This window comes from Lytechinus pictus, unplaced genomic scaffold (genome assembly GCF_037042905.1).
Source record: "Lytechinus pictus isolate F3 Inbred unplaced genomic scaffold, Lp3.0 scaffold_19, whole genome shotgun sequence".
NCBI lineage: Eukaryota > Metazoa > Echinodermata > Echinoidea > Temnopleuroida > Toxopneustidae > Lytechinus > Lytechinus pictus.
In genome coordinates, this window is record NW_026974140.1 from 18,171,784 (window position 1) to 18,196,872 (window position 25,089).

At 34.5% G+C, this 25,089-nt stretch overlaps 1 protein-coding gene and 2 non-coding genes across 9 annotated transcripts in view; all 3 read right to left on the bottom strand.

Annotated features, from left to right (window-relative positions):
- LOC129260765 (rho GTPase-activating protein 26-like) overlaps nt 1–17,769 on the bottom strand; it is a 99,831-nt gene extending 82,062 nt beyond the window's left edge. For all 7 annotated transcript variants that reach the window (XM_064114483.1, XM_064114481.1, XM_064114484.1 and 4 more), the window contains exon 1: nt 17,467–17,769. In XM_064114483.1, coding sequence (XP_063970553.1) covers nt 17,467–17,620 — 154 coding nt within the window. In that variant the 5' untranslated portion in view covers nt 17,621–17,769. The remainder of the gene's footprint in view (nt 1–17,466) is intronic.
- Nucleotides 17,770–20,523: 2,754 nt separating this feature from the next.
- TRNAW-CCA (transfer RNA tryptophan (anticodon CCA)) lies at nt 20,524–20,595 on the bottom strand. Its single transcript has one exon. It is a non-coding gene; the product is annotated as a tRNA-Trp (tRNA).
- A 390-nt stretch (nt 20,596–20,985) lies between these two features.
- Nucleotides 20,986–21,057, bottom strand: TRNAW-CCA (transfer RNA tryptophan (anticodon CCA)). Its single transcript has one exon. It is a non-coding gene; the product is annotated as a tRNA-Trp (tRNA).
- Nucleotides 21,058–25,089: the final 4,032 nt, after the last annotated feature.

Sequence of the window (25,089 nt, forward strand, 5' to 3'; positions counted from 1 at the left end):
GACAGATGCCTACCAGATGCAGAGAGCCTTGGAATGTATGTACATGTACATGTACTTGAACAATTTGAATGTTCTCAGGGTTCCATTACATGTAATTACATATACATGTAGGCCTATACAAGAATGAAAAACATTTTTTCACAGTGAAACAGTTAGCATGAATGTGCTTTCATAAAAGTTTAGAGAGATACATGTACATCTCTGCCTTCACATATTTTAAAAAGGCAAGAGCTGGTGTTGTGGATTATTTATTTTCAGAGCAAGATGAGTCCCCTAAACGATTCTTGGATATATCCCAGTAAAATACAGATTTTTTTTATTTCATATATTCCTCATGGACTGGTGTCTAATGTACAAGATGTTCAGGGAAATCTCGTCACTTCCCTGGTAGTCTGCAGGCACAGACCCTTTGATTTCACAATTTCACATAATGCAGAGTCTGAAGCAGTGAGACTAGATTCACTATGAACTGTGGCTGGCTCAGAGATAGACTTTGGAATCTAGTCTTCACTCTAGACATGGTTTTAGTGTTAAATATGAGTCTGTGCATGCAGACTATTTCCCTGGTGTAAGTGTGCTTCTCAAGACTATCAAGACAGCTGGGGGTATGAGAGTACCCCTGACCCAATGAGGTGAAGGTCAACGGAGGTGGGAGGAGCTCAAGCCCTTATCACTGGGGACCCCTGGAGCAAGATTTATGACCCCAGATACCTCAGACAAGGGGTGCTGTAGAGGTTGGATGTGTGGTGTATCATCCAGTTGTGGCACATACTATAAACATTATAGGACTATGATGTGTGATCTGATCATAATATTGGGATTCCTACGCAATAAACATGCCCTAATATTTTGGTAGTAGTCTGGGCTCTTTGCCCTCAGCATTTGACAAAAAAGGGTTGAGTCAGGTTTCATGTACTTGTAGCATTCACTCTCAACAGCTTTCATATGCAATGTTCAATACTTTTCATATAAAGATACATGTACTTGAATCATCTAGGCAAGTAGTACAATGTTACATGGTAAGACTTTATACAGTGACACATGTTCATATTGGCCTATGTGCATGTATTTCAGAGATCTCAGATACATGTGTAGTTTGGGGAGCAGGATCCAGACTAAACTTTCCAGTCTAAACAGTAAAAACAAAAACAAAATTTAAGTACTGGAGTATCCAGACACATGTACATCAAGGCAATTCTGACTTTCACACCTCTTCATGCAAGCCCTGTCTAAAAGAGTTTTACAGTTTCATGATATTACATGTACATTCTCCATTTGAATTGCAGCATTAAAAAAGTGCAAGAAAGTTTGCAAAACAGTGCACATCACAGGCTGTACGTCCTCTGTGTACTACGTCCCCTCCAAACTTTCTCACAGGGATGTCCAATGCATTCCTTACAGTTCAAATGCTTGACCAAAGTGCAAAGATCAGAAAATAATACCCTTAAGAACTATATAGGCCTACTAGCGGTAGCGTCAATGTACCTGGCTCTAAATATACATGTAGGCCCTACACTGCTACAACATAACTCAAGATTAATTGCAAAACAGATTATGTATCTAGTGATCATACAGATCTAATGATAAATCCACAATTTCTAAAAGAAAACAAAGATCACAGAATAAATTTGTCAAATGTCGGAAGGTGTCTAGCTCTCTATATACATGAATTTATTATCATTTATAACTAGAATATGAAGGGCCAAGTGTTTCGAAAAATAACTGGACATTCTAATTTCATTATAAAGTGAGGTGTGGTAAAAACATACTTTAGACCAAGAAAGTGCTCTTATGGTAAGAATGTTGATCAAAATCTTCATTATTACATGTACTAGTACTTAAACTGCAGCGAATGCCATAAGTGATGAATGATATACATGTACATGTACATGTAGGCCTACCCATTGGACTTGCATTGTTCAAGTCTAAAACAAAGTCATTCAAAACTTATGGAAAACCTTCACAAAAAGCCTATGGACTGAATACATTGATTAAAAAGGACGTACAGTGTAACACTGTTCAGTGTTAACTACAGGTTTGAACAAAACTATCTGCAGAACAAACATTTAAAATTCAATATGAACATGAAGTTAGGCCTTCTCAATTTGAATAAAACACACACTTTCATAAAAACATGTGGTCAAGTGATAAAAAGGTAAAGCTGCAATAAATTCTAAAATGTTAAATTTCTTTTAAATGAATTCAACTACTATTTTTTCACTGACTTCCATCTGCTTGTCTGAGTTGTCTCACCTTGTGTTTTAGACATGACCTGTAGTCATGAGGTCACCTATAGATCTGGTTTCACCACAACCTTGGAATGCAGGTATTCATTTCAGACTTACTCATTTTCCTCTTGTCTGTCATTAATGTAATATCAAAAACCAAAGAAAGTTGGACTATCAGCTTCATGATATACATGTACTAATCTACAGAACCCTGTTACATATTAAAGATACAATCAATTATATAATTGATTGTAAACAATGTCCATTGCAAATTCATTCAAATACTACAATCAATTCAATTAAAATTGTTGATTATATGTTTTTATGTTTAATAACTTATCTATGAATACCATTTTGAAATTGAAACCAAAGACAAGTGCAATCAAACTTCATAAATGTGTTCTCTTCTTTTTTTACTCTTAATCTAATATCATTTAGGCCTATACAGTACGAGTGACCCATAAAGATATAATTGCATTACTTCACGTGATAATCCAACATACAAAAAGAATTTCTGGAAAATTATGTGGGAAGTAGCTTATTCATTAAAAAAGAGGTTTATGATTTCTAAAACAAAAGTAAAAAAAAAACATGAAGTCAGCCGAACGTATTAAAATTACTTCATGAAAAATATAAAATCAAGGTAATTAAAGACTACATGTACTCACTGTAATGCTATCTTACAGTGATCTCTTTAATATGCTCACATAATGAAGCTGCACCTTGAAATGTGGCAAGTGCATTTGCATTATCCGCATGTTTAAGCACGCGTTAAGATTCTACAAATAAAGAATTAGAAAATTGTTCACCTTTTATAATAAAGTTCAATGAGAGATGAACTTTAAACAACATCAAATTTATTCACAAATTTATCTTATTTTTGATAGTTTGAATTGATACCTTCTCTGTCCTAAGGGCTCTGGCATACCTGTAATTCTTTATGGAAACAATAATGATGCGCTTCATACAATGTATGAGATATACAAGAACTTGCCTCATATCAAGAATACAAAAATCTTGAGAATGCTATAATAATAAAGTTGATTAATGATTATATTTAATACGCATTTCACCTCTGATTTTACAGTTTTTTCTTCATCCTTTGTATCAATTGAATGTGGCAAATTTTGTTTTGTTTTGACCAGTTTTTTATATTACAGCTTTATATCTAAAGCAGGGCGCGACAAACCCGCTTGCCCGGGGCAAGTGAAATTGACGTGCGGGCAAGCATTTTTCAAAGTCAATTGCCCGATCGGGCAAGTGCTTGTTTTGAAATAGAAAAAGATGAATTATTATTTCCTTCATTTTCCCCTTCATTTTTTCTTTCTTCTCAATTCATCTCTTTTCTTTCTCTCCTTCATTCTTTCGTTCACCCTCCCTTCCGATTCTGTATATTTTTTTCACAAGTCTAACACTGTGTAGCCTTCTTTCTTGATCTTTTTTTTATCGATTGTCCTGTATTTCATTTTGTGAAATCTTGTCACCCTGGCCAGGACTCGGCTTAAACTTCAAACCAAATAAACAATGAGTCGTCAGACTTAAATAGGCGACTTTTGTCGTCGTGATCGGCGACCAGAACAACTTGAACAAGAGTCAAGAAAAAGAAATGCCAAGGGCAGCGCCAGATAATCAAGTTCAGCCAGGACAGAAAAGAGTTTTAGAAAAAAAATCGGGCGAGCAGTTTTTTCTATAGGGCAAGCACATTTTTTTTTTGTAGAGGCCTGTCTAATGCGCATCTCAGTGTTAATAAAATTATCACATTTAAATAAATGATTAATTGCATGCAATGTACATGTAGTTGACAACCCATTGAAAATATGTCTCCATTATGCTAAACACTTGTTTAGCTCAGATCTAATCAGACTACAAGATATCCATATTAACACCCTGGATAAAGAATGGCAATCAAAGATTAATATCTTGCCAAAAGGCAGTGGTGCTATAGTGGGGTTGGAACCCAGATGACAGGCTTTAAAGTCCAGGAATAAATCCACTGAACCACAGCACCTGCACTAGTGAATGACAAACAAGTTCCATGCAACATTCAGATTTGTATTTTGTCAAACCAAAAAATGTTACTTCCTGGTCAAATATTTAGCTCTACATAATTGGGGAGTACCACACAGTGTATACATACATATGCCAGAAACATTTGGGGGAGGGGTAATGTCAGGGTGTACATTGTATACCCTAATAAAGATGATAAATCAAATTTAACCTATGAATGTCTATTCTCTATTACAATGCAGCTCCATTTTGTCAATGCTGTTTGAATTACAATGTAGTTTATGATAAAAAGAGTTTGAAGTTCAATGGTCCATGAGTTAACGAGATTCTAAACAATATAGACAGCGTGCAAACTGCAAATATTAATATACACATGTAGTCACACCCTCTATCAAACTGGCATAGTCGTCTTGGATATATTGCTTACACACGGTGTTTTGATGTCTTCATGATAGGCGAGGTTAAAAGACAGCGTGCATGGGGTTCCACCCACCATGGCTCCTTATGCTAGACTTTGTAAATGAATTTCCTGTGCAATGACCATGATGGTTTATTGCAAGCAGGTCCAACAAAATGAAATTCTGTTTGCATTTTCATCAAGTCTTCTTCCACCAAGACTTGCACGTCTGTTTCCTTGCTGTACAGAACTGGATGGATGCAATCCCCTCCTGTGGCGTACATGTACATGTATGTGCTGACTCCAAAAGGAGTATGTGTTGAGAGTAAATCCCTTTTTTTTTGCAGGAAATACTTGATTCCATTTATGACTTCATTCTCCTTTCAATATTTGAAGAAATGTGGTAAAAAACAATGTTTAATTTTTATAATTTAAAAAAATATATATATATTTGGACTGTTTGTAACTTCCTATGTACAATGTAAGGGGAAGTTCACCCTGATGAAAAGTTTGTGGTAAAAATACTGGAAATTTTTTTTTTTAAATATTGGTGAAGATTCGGGAAAAATCCATTAAAGATTAAGAAAGTTATAGAATTTCTGTTTTTTTTTTTGTGACGTCATATATGAGCAGCTGCCCCATATGTTATGTAATAAAACATGGATAAATTTTAACTTTTTAATTGTCCACAATCAAGGAGCAGGCATGAAATAATTTGTCTATTGATATACTGAAGGTACAATAAAAACCATTTTCAATGAGCCTGTTCACGGTTGTAAACTGCGCACGAGCAGAAAAAGGTCATTTGAGATAAACCATGAAGGTGGCTTTCAAATTCACTGACATAGGCATTTGTGATTTGATGATTATTCATGTATTCCTTTCAAAATATTCAATTTATCACATCCAAGCTGAAGAGTAATAAATAGAGCCTTCATAATCACTGGTATTTGACAGTAGCCTAAACAATATAGTCAAATGTGCCAAAGGCAGACAATAAAACAGATTTCTAAACTTCATCCCTGATGTACTATTCTAGTCACCTGGTCTATACAATGCCTTTTGTTCTTAGAATTTGAATACTCTACGGTGAAGCTTACGCAACATCTACATTTGAAAATGATAGTGCTTATCCTAATGAAAAATCACAAAGGTCATTTTAGAAAAGTTTATCATGAGCTAACCGTGAACTGGCTTATTTATAGAGAAAATAGAGACATTTCATTGATTCACGATACATGGGAATCTGCTAGATAACTTATTAAATCTTTGAAGGATTTTCCTTTAATTCTAACTGATGTTATATTTCTGCTATTTTTACAAGAAACTTTTTGTCATGGTGAACTTCCCCTTTAAATGTATCAGGAAACAAACTATTTGGAAATTAACATTTTTGTATTACAGTCCCAAGTTAAGCCTTGCAAGACCACATATTGTCAATATGAACAAAAGGCAAGCTTTGTGGATTTCCTTGTTATTTTCAGACTAAATATTAAATGGACAATATACATGTATTTACTTAAGTATTACACACATTTCTACTACTGTTGCTTCCAAAAGTATTAATACATTACATGTACATGCACCTAAACGCACAGATAAAAAATCAGTGTCATTTCCAATATTGAGGATTAATTGATTAAATTCGGAAGATTATTTTCTATGACTGTATGCTTATTTCCAGATCAGCCATGGATATAAGGGATGATATAGATTTGAGGGTTTCAATTTGACTCATCCTATTTTAGAGTTTTCAATAATTTTTAGGATCTACAGATGTCAAACACAAATCACTCAAAAACTGATCATCTTTTAATCCATTCCTCTGCATCACTGTTTGAAAAGTGTAAAGATTGTTTACTATTTTCGAACAGATATTATCAAACAAAGTAAATCATATAAATACAGCATTTCTTTTGTGACCCAAATCTGAAATCGGTAGCAACAGGCTTTGAATTGAAAATCCCAGGTTGTGTGAAATTATTAAAGTCAAGCTGCATTCAATGGAATCTCGTTTACATTATAAACAATTTTCTGAGGCTTTAGTTCTAAATGTTCAAAACACAATTGCGACGTAAAACATAATTGCTTTTTAATTTGCAAGTATGAAACGTTGAAAAGGATCAGTTTGAGATTTGATTCTGTGGAATCTTTATAATTAGAAAAAATACAACAGATTCCTCAATCGTGTATGGGCCTTCCAAGAATCATCTTTTTTTTCTTCTTCAATTTACTGTGCTGCACAGAACATGAGCATAATTGTAAGCCAAACTTCCCAAAAGACCTACTGGTAGCCTACATACATGTATACTATAAAAGGTTAATGAATAGATAGAATAAAATGTAGTGGCATTTGCCAAGTAGCAAATCCAAATATATTAGTGTGAATTAGAGTTCAGGAATCCCTAAAGTGTCTGAATTGGATTAAGATCTTAAGATCTAAACTCTGAATTGGATTACATTACAAATGATCTGTACCAGGAGCACTTAAAGGGAAATTGAGAGCTTTAGAAATAAATGAACTTGGAATCATAGTGAGGCCCCTGCTTTGCTAAGTGTTTAGGAAATGCCACTTTAAAGATAAGATGATAATATTAACATCCATATTGATTGCACAGGTATTACTTTCAAGTGCTGCCAGTCTCTTCTTGCATTTTCTTGTATTTTATAAATTTTCTTGAATGTTAAATGTTGAATGTTGCAAAAACCACATACATGTAAATCTTGTGATGTTTTTCTTATTGACCAACAATGACTAAAATCACCTTTACCAGAGGCTACAGTAAGGTTATTAAATCAAAGTTGCTAAAGTGTACAGCGTATGTATACACACTTTATAGCTTTTGCACATGCGTAATAATATTTTTTAAATTGTGCATCATACATACAGTGTACATGATGACAAGTATTAATCTTTACTTTATACTGTTATTTACCTTATTTTTTAAAGTATTTGGCCATAACATAAGCAGTGGAAGAGACCATCATTATTGTATTGAACTAAAAAACTGATCATGTCTCGAATCAACAATTAATCTTGTAAAGAGCTTTTGGAAGAGCAAACGCTTTTCCTGATTTTAAGTTTGCATATCATATGAAGCAGTATGGTCAATGAAAAACAATTAAGGACTCTGTGAAACTGATTGCCGGTATTTATTAATCATAGAAAGTGGCATCATTCATAGGGCTAGTGTCAGAAAATTATACTGGGAACCAGCTGTTAGACACTTGTAAATCAAGCCCCCGCAACCCACTTTAGCAGCAATCTTATGCAGACTATCCCCCCACCACACCACACACACACACAGCCAAGTCTACCACCATTCCTATCACACACACGTTGCAATTGTCGCATGTAGTAAATTGCACGGGAGTACACCCACTGGCTGCATTATCCCCGACTACTGATGCAACGCAAGGAGAGTGCATGCATAGAATCTGAGTCATCTTACTGCATTATGCAAATATACGTCACCAAACAATATATCCAGCGACCAGGCGACGACGGTGCATCGTAATGTACCACAGCAGCATACATACGCATGAATGCATGCCGGGCAAGCAAGCAAAGCAACTTGTCTCCGGTTTAAGCTAAATCGTATTACGACTATCTTTGCCTACACGCTCATGCTGTAATTGCATGGGATATGATAGGGCAGTAGTGTTTCTGTATGTACACACATAATTTGCTAGAAAACAAACGTGAAGGCCATACATTTATTTCATAACATATTGTGGTCCCACAGTCAAGCAAACATCTAATTGTAACTGCACAAGTAGGCCTACAACTTAGATCTGAAATGCTGCATCCAATTTTAATATGAATCTGATTTATATAATAAATATGAAGCATCCTAAAGATTGTTTAATTTCAAAAATTATATTTTTTTTAGATGAAAATGAAAGAGTATATCATCAAATAAATGTTAAGTGGGAGATACACTAGGTAAAATTTACATTCAAAATTTTGTGAAGCCTACATGAAGTACATGTAGAACATGTTCACATAATAAAATATTTTAGAGGTCCTTAAAGAGATGGTCCAGGCTGAAAGTATTTATAGCTTAATAAATAGAATAGAATTCACTGAGCAAAATGCCGAAAATTTCATCAAAATCGGATAACAAATAACAAAGTTATTAAATTTTAAAGTTTAGCAATATTTTGTGAAAACAGTCTTCATGAATATTCATTAGGTGGGCTGATGATGTCACATCCCCACTTGTTCTTTTGTATTAGGTTTATTCAAATTTTTTCCTCCAAGAACTAGAAAAATTGGATTGACAACTGATTTAGTGCATTAGATATTTATTGCTGCAACTTAATTCATTATAAGGGAGACATATTATTCACACAAGTATGAAATAATGAAAAAAAAATGATTTTATATAATAACATAAGAAAATGGAAAGTGGGGATGTGACATCATCAGCCCACCTAATGAATATTCATGACTGTTTTCACAAAATATTGCTAAACTTTAAACTGCTATAACTTTATTAGTTGTTATCCGATTTTGATGACATTTTTGGCATTTTGCTCAGTGAATTCTAATCTATGTATTAAGATATAAATATTTTCAGCCTGGACCATCCCTTTGATAACATTTTTTTCTTCTTGTATAATAAAATCACTTCTCAAGGAGGAAATGGAAAGCAAATTTTAGAATATCACTATCTTCATAAACACCAGTAGCTCATTAAGCTCAATGTACTGTTCAAGGGCTATTTATTAACCCAAAAAAAAACACATTAAGAGGGGGAGCCAGATCTGTTCAATAGCCTCAAATTAATGCCCCCCCCCCTCTAGAATTCAAAAGATGAAAAAAGCATGTCCAGTACTCTTCTGAAGTAATTGGAATATTAGAATGACAGTCCAATATAACTCACATTTATACTGAACCTATGTCAAAGCTTACACAGGTTATAAACAAACTTGTTTCATCAATGTAAAAAAACTTTGTATTGAATCATACAAGGAATTCACATAACATTCAAGTTAATAATAATAATAATAATTAAAAGGCACCATTTATTTACGGGTACATGTATAAAACTAAATTTTTATAGTTATTACCAAGGAATATTTTACCAAGATTACTGTGATTAAGAACTTGTGGGTTTAAGAATGTTTAAAGAGCAAGTATCTTTTGCACAAGATCAATAATATCATGGCTAATTGAATGTATTATTGATGAATGCTCAAAGATCATACATTGTGGTAATTGCACACGCCTATAATTCTGTAATTTTTCAAGCAATGACGAGCACCTCTGGCCGAATCCTCTTCGTCAAGTTCAATTCTCTCAAATTCTAGTAGCGAAGTCTCGTGGTGGGCATGGTCTTATGATAGCATCTCTTGGAAGGCTACTTCCTTCCTGATATCCGCCATTGTGCCACCGTCAATACTCAAGAAACAAGAGCGCACAGCTTTCAGCCGACAACCATGTATCTGACTCATGCACTCAACTTCATTCTTAAACTCACCACACCATAGTCATCTTGAATTTGTTATATGAAATCTCTGCACATACCAAATGATGCAAAAAAAAAATGTACAGTGTATGTAGGCTGTAACATCAAGGTTTCAATAGCAATCACAGTCAACTCAGTTCCTTTTTAAGCTCTTTTAGGGAGCTCCAGTTTAAAGTATATGTACATGTAGGTTAGTCTTAAAGTTTATTCCAGTTAGAGTTTCATGTTGATCAGTAAAGTAAAACAATTCAAAACTACATGTATAGTGACTGTAAATTTTCTACTTTCCCACTGTATTATCTTTTAAAAACAACTGGCAATGTACAGTACTGTACAGTAGTGTCTTATAATTCAGTTAATTCCCTTCAAGTTGCCCATGCAACCCACCAGGTCACCATACAACAGTTTGTGTAATTTGCCAAAAGTTGATGTCTACATGTATGTACAGTATGCATGGACAGACAGTTCCATGACATTTGCTCTGGCGACAATTGCTCCGCTCTAAATTCAACACACTAAATCGAATGACTAACTTCAACCCTGGGTTTAACACTATGTAAACCCATGGACCTATTACGAATGGACATTCAACGAATCCCCTCCCTTGACCCAAAGACCGTCACCGCTAATCCTTTTATAAACAGAGCGCTGGCAGCTGACACCCATCAAGCCGGTCGTAAAACACGCTCTCACTGATGGACAGCGGAAATCAATTGTACGCTGCTCCTACCCATTGCGATGTTGTTCGTTCACTTTATCAAAAGCAACGCACAGCAGCGAACGTTAGCGCTATGAAAATGATAGCAGAAACAAGAAAACAGGCGTGCATAAACGTATTTTTTACGTACATCGCTAACAACCGGAAATGAAATGCAATGCATTGACATCACCTTGCAGATCCGTATATCTACGGCAAAAAAGCAGTTGAAATTTGACGAAAAAATCTGCGGAAAAACGTTAAAATTTCATCTTTTTCGGACAGTATTGATGTCGATAGTAGCGCTTACCTTCGGTCAGAAGTTGATTTTCATTTGGGCATAAAATTCCACAGGATTGATGAAATTTAACGGGATTTTTTTTTGATGGACAGACGACAATCGCACAATATAAACAGCCTAAAATAATGTACTCAAAAACCGGATATGAATTGCGCATTGCATTCTAGGTAATGTAGGGACTTTCCCTATTGGCAATCGGGGCTACAACATGACCGTCTTTGGTCGAAAGAGGGCCAGTGATCGATCGGTGACGATCATCGGCCGAAAGGAGCTTGTGTAAACAATCGCCCCGGGCGGTCGTCGTAAAAACCGCGTAAAGAGAAAGTTAAGGGTTAGACAGCAATTTTGACAGCTGGAAACAGGTGGTGGTCATAAAATGCTCTCGTTGAATGTCCATTCGTAATAGGTCCATGGTAAACCTAACCCTAAACCTAACATAAAGACAAAATCAAGCCCAGAGCAATTGTCGCAGGAGAAAATGTTGTCACTGGACACACATGTATGTGTGTAATTTCCTTGATTTACTTTTTCCCCAAAGCCTCTCCTAAGAGGATTAACAAGCCTCAGGAGTCTTCATACATGTCCAACTGGCTATACATGTACTTCTTCCTAGTGATAATTGAAACTACAGTATAAGCTACTTTGAGATTTAACACAACACATGACATAGGTTGTTTTCAATGTTGATGCTCTAGACCGTTTCGGAAAAATATTAGAATTGACGCATTTGAAGAGATAGATCTAGAGCTAACTTTTATATTTCCTTGATTATGATCTGTAAATTTTACTTATATTAATATTACCCATTGGGTCTGAATATCAGCGTTTTAAATTGCATTCAATCAACTTTCCCTATCTGATTTAGGGCTGATTTACGAGTGGCCTGAGCCTCTAAGTGTGAAAGTGCCGTGAGGGACCTCGTAGATCAGTCTTTTTAAAAAGTCAAATCAATGTTTAATAGCCAATGCCTTTAAATGTAATGGGTCAAACTGTTCAGAGACGATAGACGTATAATATTTATATTTTTACATTGAACGGTCCATCGCTGATCATGTTTGTGTTCTGTGTAATTTTTTTTACTTTTCAATCATGTTCATGATTCATGTGGCTGTTTAAATTTGAAAATCAACATTGAAAACACACCAAGACAAGTGGAACCGACAGGCTATCTTGAAATCTGATTGATATTTCCCAATTCTCATTTTGAGATGACATACATATGTACATTATACATGTACATGCACATGTATGAACATGGCAGGGTGCATTTGTACAGAAATTTTTGAATTTTTGAAAATAAATTTGGATGAATGCAGCATACAGTGTAGTCCCAAGACAAAAACCAATATTATTGTGCCAAACATTTACTGAAATCAGTTTTACATTTTTATATAAAGTACCTTGATTACCTTCATTGTATTTATGTTTATACATGTATATTATGTACAGTATAGTACTACAGATTGCTTTCTACAGGATATTTTGAGTTAACAATGCATTGAATAGGGTTGACATTTGCAGTAGACTATAGCATTACATTCCATAGGGTTTTAATGAATACAGAGCTTTGCTGTTTACAAGCTTTGTACTGAATTCCAGGACCAAAGAAAGATAATGGACATTTATAAAGTTCTGCTCGTTCCACATGGTTAAGCAAAACAAAGTAAGGACAGGCACCTCTGAACGTAGAACTGCACAGGAAAATAAATTGGAAATGATAAAATCTATTTGGTATTTTGTTTTTTTAGCTACATGTACAGTACATGTAATTCGAATAAAATTCTTTATCTGTTCATAGTGTAAGGACAGTTGTTTGTCTTCTTTTTTTTAAAGGGTATTTTTTGTTTTGGGCTTTCACCATGGAACATTCTGACAAAATAAAACCTGAAGTTTAAAATGACTGTGCATAAGGAAAACTTATGGAGTATATACCTGTCCTGTCTTTTGACTCACCACTACAAGGTATGACAGGAAGTAATTAATGATTAGAAAGGGATAACATGTTGAAGGAAGGGGACTCAAGAGACCCTAAATTAATGATCAGGATGAGGTCAGTGTAGCTGAACTGTAGGATTACAGACTAATAGTATAATTTAAATTACCTGTATGTTATTGTGTTTGTACATGTAGATGAACAAGAAGGTTCCATTGATCAGGCTACATGTATACGTATGCCTAACACTTATTTCCAAATCGGCCTATTTGATATCCTTAAATTTGATTTTTTTTTTCTCCTTCTTTTCTCCTAAAAGGGGACGGAAAACATATCAGCTAAAACATTTGTTTGAAATACCCATATCAAAGAATATCAATAAAATAGTACCAGTATACATGTACACGGTACATGTATGTGAGGTGATATTGGTGTATTATATAGGGTAAAAACATTTGTTAATGATAGGATATTATTGATGATATACTGTACAATACTCTTGTACTGCCACATATTTCATTTGCAATGTTCTTTGGGCTACATCTAAAGTGTCAACTACCAATATATTTCTCCTGCAAAAGAAAGCAGTTCGCATATGTACTGGGTCTGGTTACAGAGACCATACGAATCCCTTAATTGTAAAGCTGAACATGTGAAGTGCTTGAAGGTAGAGGATATAAATTTTTTTGAAAACTGCCTTTTATGTTTCGTTTTAATGCCAATATGCTGCCTGACTCATTTTCTTCAATGTTTCAGCCTAACAGCACTGTCCATTCATATAGCACGAGACAGTCATCGAACATACATTTGGTTAATACCCCCCCCCCCCAACGCATTAGCTCATAAATCAATCAGACACCGTGGTTCAGATGTTTGGAATTCTCTTCCACATAATATTAGAAATTTGAAAACCTCACATTCTTTTAAATTGGCTGTAAAGCACAATCTCCTTTCAAAATTACAGAATCTGTAAAGTGCTACATGTAGTAACGTATGCATGTAAGTAATTTTGTTTTCTTTCTTTCTTTTCTTCGTAACTTACCATATATTCATAACAATTTGAAACTTAATTGTTATATCTCGGCAGTCTATCACTTTTTATATTCTTCTCTTTCTTTCCTCTCTTCCTTATTCTTACATTTTTATTTTGTTTTCTTAGATGCAAAACCAGTTTAAAGGTGCTTCAACCAATCAAGCTTTTAGCTTATGTTGCAACACCTTTGTATGTTCATTATTTACTTGTTTCATATATATATTTATATATTATCTGTGTATTCTTTTACATTGTCCATTGTGAACATGCATGAATAAATAAATAAATAAATAAAATATGGTGATAAAATGCACTCGCAGGATTCCTGTGGAAACAATGTGACTTTGAATTTTGACTTGTAAGGTGTCTAAAATATAACTTTAACAATACCAGAGGCAGATTTCAAATACTTGTTGTACTACAGTACATAATAACCCCATTCGGAACTGTATTTAACATCCATATTTCTCATATTACTGTACATGAACATAAAGTAGGCCTTTAGTAAGTGTAGTGTAGGTCTTGTCTTCTGCATGTAATATCAGAGACCTGAACCAGAGTCTTCCTGTCAGGCTATCATATGACCTTCTGAGGTCAACAGCTGTCATCACTTCAACATATATCTTGCCGACATCTTAGCTCAGATGATATGCATGGGATCTACCTCTACCTGTACAGACAGGACGTTCAACATATCACCATTGCAACACAAAAGGTTGCTGAAATTTATGAAAAGAAATTGAAAACCATTGCAAATATTCAAATACCCAGAAATGGACAATTTCTTGACACCAAAATATATGTACAACTCAGATTTCCCTAGCAAAACAAATGAAAAGTACAGAGACATAATGGAAGTCATATCATCATGTCATGATAAACTGATTGAACTCAGTGCACTTTTGGAGGAAGGTCACAGGTAAACATGTTCTAATGCATCTTACATGATCATGGGCATAGAAAAAAAATATTCTTAAACATGTGCATGCGAGCATACAATGTAGATATTTTTGGGGGAAAATTAATCTGAGAGACAAAGTATGAATACACTGTAGGATATGTGTAAAATACAGTTGTGAATCAGATTTTAAGGTTTTGTATCAGCTTGTTCACCATATGAATTGTTCCTCCAATCTCAACAAAAACATATGGTGAAAGCTAACGGTCATTTGCTCATGCCGCCCGGTTTTATACAACTTTTCAAATTCCCTTATTAAAGCAACTGATACAGTAGACAAATTGAAACAGCTCTTATAACTAAGTTTACATGTCCTCAATTCAATAAAGTGATCTCGGATTCAAACGAGGGTTGATGCACAAGTGGTTTCTGACCAGCCTCAGTATTGATTGTTAATAATCTGCCATGCATGACAGATTTTATCTAAAATCTAAGAGGTTGGACGCCATCAAATTGTGAATACCTAAAAATTATTATTTTTCTCTCAGATATATACTGTATACTGTATTCATGAGTAATTATATGATCACCATGTTTGAAAAATATAGAAACACCTCAACAATGAAAGATGTACACTGTACGGTAGGCTGATTAAGCTAAAATTAACATCTGAAATTTAATTACTTGGATTAATGCTCTTTTTGTCAAGAAATCCAAAGGAGAAGAAGAAACATAATTTCTTAAAGATTAGATTAGAAACTATTGTTTATCTGTAATTATTCAAATATGAAGAAGTAAACACATATTTTGCCAAAAATAAATTGTGGTATACTTCACACAATCTTCAATAGCTTCCAGTGTGAAATTAACTAATGTTTAAAGCTACACATAATTTACAAAACATACATTATTCGAAGAATAAAAAAAGTAATGGTAATTGGTCAAATAACGAAAATAGGGGGTAGGGTTTTTTTTCTTTCATTTTTTTGTATTTTCCCTCTTCAGTCCTTTATTTCATTTCATCTTTGTTCCCTGAATATTCAATACTAAAAATACAATTTCTTATCCTTAGAAAAAATGAATGAAAGATGATTTTATTTTCCAGGTAGAAAATTTTACTGTATGCATGTCCAGTGCTAATAAAGACATTCAAAATTCCACTCTGGAGGCTGTATTATAACATAAACCAGAATGATGCACAGATATGTCTCCATTCATCATTCATTACAAATTTGCTATACACCCGATTGAACATAATCCAAGATTTTGGACCTGAACTGAAGTTGTGAATGACAGATTTAATAACATTTCCTATTTCCTATCCATGAGGAGTCATGGAAGCTCAAAGTCAACTTCTAAAAGGTCTCATTTTCCTCCTCACTTTCTTCCTCCTCCTTTCATCTCCTTCTCCATATCTTTATTATCCTTCTCATCATCCTCCTTTTCCTGATTCTTCTCCTCTTCTGCCAAGAGCCTTACATTTTCCATCTTCAATAAATTTTGCAGACAAATTGCTGAACAGGTGCATATGGGGTTGGATTCTTCTTTAAATGTGCGCAAGTAAAAAACAGTATCTGTAATTTCATTTTGATACCAAATTTTGCATTTTGGTAGATCTAACTTACAATTTTTACATTGTCCAATAATTGGTAAATTTTCACCAAAACGTGATACCAGTAGCCTGAGTAGGATATTTATTGCCAAAGCAATTCATAGAGCACCAACTAAATTCACAATAAAGAATAGTATAAATATTGAATTAAAGACTAGATCTTGTCAACCTATCTTTAATCTGGTGAAAACTTCTTATTCTCACTGTATTCCTTTCATATTCTTTTGGATCTACTATAACTTGGTCAATCTAGACTCTTGGCATTGATTTCCAGTTGACACTTGTCTTGGTACAACAAACTAATCAATGATGAAGATAATTGAAGATAATTTTAGCTAATTAAGACACAAGACTGATGGTTACAGGTTTATCTGCATGCAAATTTTAACTTGTACTTGTAGACATTGAATTTATTTTTCAATTTACATCTAAATTTCAATTTATTCAAATCTGATCCCTCAACTTCAGGAATAGATTTATTACAAAGTACATTAAAATTAATACAAAATGATCCAATCCAAGGCATTAACTTAATAAAGGGCAACAATACTTGTTGTGTTGGAATAATTGGTACACACCTTCCCTGAATTTGATCAGAAAAAAGACTGAGTTCAGAAAAGAAATCATATCTTACTTGTCTCACTTAGGCCCATTTCAATATATTATAACAACTAAGGCTGCAACTGATATTTTAAAACGTTTAAATTCTGTCAAAATTTAACCAAAGCTCATCAAGTTAATCATATCCAAATCTATCTATATGCTCCAACTTCACCTTCCATCTGTTGGCTGAAGAAGGGTGGTCTACATAAATTGGATGCGTGCGCATCACCATGCACAACTACATGAACAACACACAACACACCAATGAGTGTATGGGACTTACTTCGTGCAGCAGTGAGGAGAGCCTTCCCGTCACGAATGAGCTCTTTGATTGCCTTGTTAGTCCTCTCAAGTTCATTCTCATGAGCTCGTAATTTCTCCCGAAATTCAGGACTATCTAGATAGCATTCACTGAATTCAAGCGGTGACAAAACCATGATGATTGTTGGATAAATTCCATGTATACTGTAAAAATCCTAAAAGTGGGCGCTTCCCGACTTGAGCAGCAAGCAGTAAATTGTACTGAGCTGCGCTGCGCGTGCTGCATATGCGCTGGATGGGCGAAATTATTACACGCAAACTTAATGAGATCCGGGAACTTTTTGTGCGCGCGTTAGCAATCAAATCGACCGCGCGCACCCCAAATAAAATAGATAGCATAGATGGGGCACTTCCACTGAGTTTATCAGCGCATCTAAATGTCATGGAATTAAAGGTGATACACTATAGGTGCAATTATTTGGTATTTCTGGCCCGCACCCCCTCTCATTCTACCCAAAAGAATACACACCACTTTTTAATGAAATTAATTGTCCCTCCACTTACTAACCCTGAGCGATTTCGTTAATCTTGTCCTCAAATAAAAGTTGCGCCCTTATTGAAATGAGAATGGCACTTATTTTCCTCATAACTTCATTCCAGTGCTCCATTGTTAAAGGTCAAGTCCACCTAAAAAATGTTGATTTGAATCAATAGGGAAAATCGGACGACAAGCATAATGCTGAAAATGTCACCAAAAACGGATGTAAAATAAGAAAGTTATGAGATTTTGAAGTTTCGCTTATTTTTCACCAAATATATAATTGCACAATAGTATTTTAGTCACATGCAAAAGAGATAATCGACGATGTCCCTCATTCACTATCTCTTTTTTTTTTTTTCACTGTTTGAACTAAACCTCATATCAATTTTTACAGATTTGGAAATAAAGACCAACTCGACTGAACTGTAAATTTTTAAACAATGGTTACCGTATTCCACCTGGGAGAAATAAAAAAAATTTTCACAGGACAATGAGAAGGAGAAAATGTGAATATTTCATATAATAAAATTAAAAAAGAATCGAAATAGTTAACTTATTAGTTGAAGCACTAGCGTACCTACGGGGGAGGGGCAGACTGCCCCCTGACGAGTCACAACCCATGCAAGGGACATATCCCTGCCCCCTGACGAGTCTTGAAGACCTTTTTTTTTTTTTTTTTTTTTTTTTGCTTGTCAATTTTTTTGGCGGACGAGATCCTTTATTTGTAGTTGAAGACCTTTTTTTTTTTTTTTCCTTGTCAAATTTTTTGGCGGACGAATTTGCCCCCCCCCCCCCTGTGGAAAATCCTAGGTACGCCACTGACTTGAAGTGATGTTTTGGAGTTGATCCAAATTATAAGAATAAAGTCAGCATTTTTTCACTGTCAATTCTGTCTTCATTCTAAAAATCAGTTAGCTCCTACATTAAGCTTTCTTAAAACCGAGATCAACAGTTCGGAAACCAATTTCCAGAAAATTTTCCAATTCACACATTCAGGAGGGGGTAGAAGAAAGGACAATTTGAGAAGAGTTTTAATTCTATTCTATAATACCCATATGGGATTTCTCTCTTGACATGCTTGACGCAAGCCATTTAACCTGTTAACAATTTTGTTACAGAGCCATACTAATATTGAATCACCACTCGTTAAGAATTTGTTTGTCATCAGTGTTGTTTGTTTTCATTATGCATTCATTATTAATGTTGTTTCATCATGACTTTATTCAAGTTCAAAGACACTGATATACAATATATACATAAAGAGACCAGGTCCATCGTTTCCATTCCAAACAAATGGCAGGTCAGTACATGGATTACAAGACAAGTAATACGTATATATACCAATATAGAGAATTATTTAGAGTAACATAAATGCAGGAAAATAATTAGTTAAAGCTGTCGTTGATATCACGTTGGAAAAAAAACACTCAATCAGTCTTCTAAATCAGAGCTGGATATGTAAATGGAATTAATCAACTACTGCATACAACCTGAAATGTACAGACAACATTACGAGAGGTGTTTTGTACCCAATTTCCACTACGGTATCTTCTTAATTATTATCATTATATATACGGCTGTGATTAATACAAAATTTATCCCAAAAAATAGGACTGCAGGGATTTAGTGATATTACCATTTACTTCTCCCAATTTTATTTAGGCCTACTAGACACTCTGACGTATATAGTGCTAAATATAAAGGGACTTTACATTTAAAATATTGTCTCACGTATTTTTTTCTAGGGCCAATGTGCTATCAATTTTGTTTAAGTCATTAAAATTAGGCCTAATATATGCTGGGAATGTATTAAAGGGATGGTCCAGGCTGAAAATATTTATATCTTAATACATATAGTATAATTCACTGAGCAATATGCCGAAAATTTCATCAAAATTGGATAACAAATAATAAAGTTATTGAAGTTTAAAGTTGAGCAATATTTTGTGAAAACAGCCGTCATGAATATTCATTAGGTGGGCTGATGATGTCATATCTCCAAGTTCCGTTTTCTTATATGTTATTACATAAAATCATAATTTTTTTCATTATTTCATACTTGTGTGAATAATATGTCTCCCTCATAATGAAATAAATTGTAGCAATAAATATCTAATGCACTAAATCAGTTGTCAATCCAATTTTTCTAGTTCTTGGAGGAAAAAAAATTGATTTAACCTAATTTCATATAATAAAATACAAAAGAACAAGTGGAGATGTGACATCATCAGCCCACCTAATGGATATTCATGACGACTGTTTTCACAAAATATTGCTAAACTTTAAAATTCAATAACTTTATTTGTTATCCGATTTTGATGAAATTTTCGGCATTTTGCTCAGTGAATTCTACTCCATTTATTAAGCTATAAATGCTTTCAGCCCGGGCCATCCCTTTAAACACAAGAAGAATGCAAATGATGTAACGGTAAATATATTAGGAACATGCTAAGGAACAATGTATTGATATGAGTATTGTGATCATAACCGTTTACTGTAAGGAATGAAAAATAAAATGATTTAGTAAAAAACTACAATTGATCCCGACGTGATTTGAACACGCAACCTTCTGATCTGGAGTCAGACGCGCTACCGTTGCGCCACGGAATCATATCGAATACTACAGTTGTAGTTCTTATCTAGATCAAACAGTATATAGGCCAAACATGATGCAATATTTGTCATTCTTCCATACTGATTTTGAACAATACACCGATTCCAAAAGTCCAATACAATGTCTGAGTGACAAATAAAAAAAGTAAGCGTTAATTGCTTTTAAATTCTTATTTACTGTACAACAATAATTTATATATCCTCTTTTATTCTTCTACCAAAATGTTAAGTAAATGTTTGTCACTCTGATAAGAGTGGCAGCCCTTAAAAGTAGCAATTTAAATGTTCTAAATCCCATAGGGAAAGGAGTAAGAGAATTATAAAAATGGAGGGGAGGGAAAAGGGAAGAAGAAAAGAGGAAGAAGAAGATTTAGTAAAATCTAAGATTGATCCCGACGTGATTTGAACACGCAACCTTCTGATCTGGAGTCAGACGCGCTACCGTTGCGCCACGGAATCATGACGATGAAGAGGACGACAGCAAAGATCCATGGTGGGGATTTGCAGAAATGCATAAACTAAGTTTGTATAGTGTGCAACTATTTGGAAATGGCAATCCCCGTATCTAGTCTGCAGACACAGACCCTGATTGAAACTTTGATCAACAAGTGTGTCTCCACGCAAAGACTAGCACATAGGGCCTTCAGTACACAAGGCATGATAGGCTGCAATTTAGACCCTCTACTCGAGTGAAGGGTTTGCCCAGCAGACTAAAGAAATTGACTAAGGCTTCAGAAGTGGAAACAATAGGCTTATCCACTTGTAACTGTCCGATTGCTCCAATATTGTTGTCCCCAAAACTCTTGGAGCAATAACATGACTGTTTGTGGATATTTTTGATATTCTACGTGAAGTATGTTAAAGGGATGGTCCGGGCTGAAAATATCTATATCTAAATAAATAGAGTAAAATTCACAGAGCAAAATGCTGAAAATTTCATCAAAATCGGATTACAAATAACGAAGTTATTGAATTTCAAAGTTTTGTGAAAACGGTGACATGCACATCGTCATGAATATTCATTAGGTGGGGTGATGATGCCACATCCCCACTTTCCTTTTTCATGTTATTACATGAAATCATCAATGCTTCAATTTTTTAATACATGTGTAAATGATGTGTCTCCATTATGATGAAATAAGTTGCGGCAATAAATAACTAATGCACTTAATCAGTTGTCAATCCAATTGTTTTAGTTCTTGGTAGACAAATTTTGAATTAACCTAATTTCATATAATAAAATACAAAAGAACAAGTGGGGATATGACATCATCAGCCCACTTAATGAATATTCATAAAGACATGCCTAGAACTGTTTCACCGGAATAATGCAAATCTTTAAAATTTAATAACTTTGTTATTTGTTATCCGATTTTGATTAAATTTTCAGCATTTTGCTCTGTGAATTTCACTCCATTTATTGAAACATAAATATTTCCAGCCAGGACCATCCCTTTAAGCAATGTATTCTCTCAAGACTGCCCATCATGTAAATTATTTCTAAATTCGGCTTTCTTCTTTCTTTCTTTTCCATTTGTGTAATACTAACCCCTCATATTACCATTACCAAACTTAATTTGTATATAACAGGAAATTGGAATATAGGGGGTACCCGCCCCAGGGGCGGATCCAGCCTTCGCCAATAGGGGGGGGGGCCCGGAATTTTTTTTCAGCCATATTTTCCCCGATCGGCCGCTCGAAGATGATTTTTGGTTCCTTTGAAGGGGTTAGTCCTAATAGTCACTTCTTAGTTTTATTCTTATAAATCAACAAATAAACAAATAAATAATACCATAATTCTTATTTATATAATGCGAGCGCGAAGCGTGAGCTAGATTTTTTTTGAAATTTTATGTATTTTTCCTAAAACTTTTATTTGAACATTCTGGGCAATGTTTGTTATCCTGAAAAAGATGTGTATGCAAATAAATGATTACTACGAACGCGAAGCGCAAGCAAAAATGAACTGATGGAAAAGGTACCTGTTAATGACTGCTTGCAGTTAGCCATGAAGACGTTAAATACTTTAAAAATCAAATAATGCGAGCGCGAAGCGCGAGCTGAAATTATTTGACATTTTTACTTACAGAATGGAAATTCTTAGCACTTTTGTAACATAAACAGAATAGGTATATAACTAAACAATTGATGCGAGCGCGAAGCGCGAGCGGAAAATTTCAAGATTTAGACCTACTGAACGAGACACTCTATTCATGTTTTGTAAATCATGAAGAGGATGAGTAATTGCGGATCTTCCTTACATTAACAATGCGAGCGCAAAGCGCGAGCAGAAATTTTTTATATGTATACATATTAAAGTGATCGAAAAGGTACCTGTTAAGGACTGCTTGCACTTAGCCATGAAAACGTTACATATTTCAACAATATTCGCGCTCGAATGGAATTAGACCTACTGAACGAGACACTCTATTCATGTTTTGTAAATCATGAAGAGGATGAGTAATTGGGGATCTTCCTTACATTAATAATGCGAGCGCAGAAAGTTTTTTTATGTATACATTTTAAAATGATCGAAAATGTACCTGTTATGGACTACTTGCACTTAGCCATGAAGCCGTTACATATTTCAACAATTCGCGCTCGAATGTAATCGTGAACAGGATAGCTATATAACTAAACAATTCATGCGAGCGCGAGCGGAAAAATCGAGATTTAGACCTAAAAACAGGACACCCTATTCATGTTTTGTAAATCATGAAAAGAATGAGTAATAAGGGATCTTCCTACCTTGATAATGCGAGCACAAAGCGCGAGTAGAAAATTGTTGATATTGTGTCTGAAACTGGATAATGATTTAAATAGATTAAACTTTTTGATATTCCGACTGAAAAAGAGCAAATTTCTGCTTTATACGTCAAGCTTGCACTTTGTAGGAAAATTGTGAGGTGGATATGGATCGCACTTAATAATGAGCTGATATGTTCCATTATTATTACTTTGAGTTTTGACATATAGGACCGAAGGACATATCATCATATGAAAATGATGACTATCTTCCTATCCCTCTTGCTAAGCGCGAGATAAAACAAAAGGGACAATTTAATTTCTAAATTAATATCTTACTCATTAATGCCTAATGAGGGCACGAAATATGATGATATTATGGCCTGAAAACTGGACATTTCAAGCACTTTTGTAATCATAAATAGGATGCATCAGTTAATATATTTTTAACCATTAATGCGAGCGCAAATCGCGAGCCAAAATACATAACTCTCCAATCAAATGCGAGCGCAGCGCTAGCTGATACGTTTTGACAATCAGACCTGAAAAGGGATATTTTGAAAACTTTACGGAATACACGAAAATAATAGGTACCTGATAAATCAAAATTTGCGAGTGCGCAGCGCGAGCAGAAAATGTTAATATTCAGACCATAAAACTGACATTTTTACAGAGCACTTTTTAAAAATGAATTTGTAAATCACACAAAATAATGAAAATTCGATTTCCGAGGTGAAATATGTTTTGTATATTGACTTCCAAACTTGATATTTAAACTCCATATTGAACAAGATATGAAAATCACCTAACAGGCAATGCGAGCGCGAAGCGCGAGCGAAAATTTTATATAGTGACATGAAAGATTCTTTTTATTTTCAAAGTCTTTCCCTCATCTTATTTTATTCACTCGTCTTCCTCCTCTTCTTTTTTCTCTTCTCTTTCCTCTCCATTTTTTCTCTTTTTTTTCCTTCTTTCCTTTTTTTCTTTTCTTTTTGCTCTGCCAATAGGGGGGGGGGGGGGGTCCGGGCCCCTCGGGCCCCCCTGGATCCGCCTATGCGCCCCCCGATCGATTCCTATATTATATTGTTATTTGTCATGTAGTTTGTATGTATTGAGTCAAAATGCGAAACACATTGTATTTGTTTTGCAAAATAATGTAAGTTTGAGGGGTCCAAAAACTGCTATTGAGTGCATCCCTCTATATTGACAAAAAATAGTATCTTTTTTATTACCGGTAGGCCAATGCCGGTACGTATCTTTATATGATCATTTTAAATCATATGCATTATATTTGATTTCTGTTGGAAATAAAATGAAAACGAATTTGGTCTTTCTTTTTTTCCCTTTAAAAAATTATGAGTCTTGAAAAAAAAAATCGATAGTAAAAATTGATGTGAAATGTTTAAGAATGTTCAGTAAACAAACCCAAAATGGATACTGAGTTTTATATTTTAATGTATAATTAATTTTGTCATAAAAGGCGTTTCTCTTTCTGCATTGAAGTCATTGAGAAATAATTTAATTTAATTGAATAGTTTACTTTAAAGCATGGGCGGAAATCCCAGGTGGGCGCGTCCCCCCTACCCAAAATAGTAGGGGGACGCAATATCAAATGTCCCCCTTCTATTTTTGGTCTTTTATGATGGAAAGAAATTCAAGATCGAAATAAAACATGTATTTTGGACGAGATGACCTTACTTTGTGGGTGATAACCTTCTTTTTCTTTTTTTTGCTTGTAAAAATCTT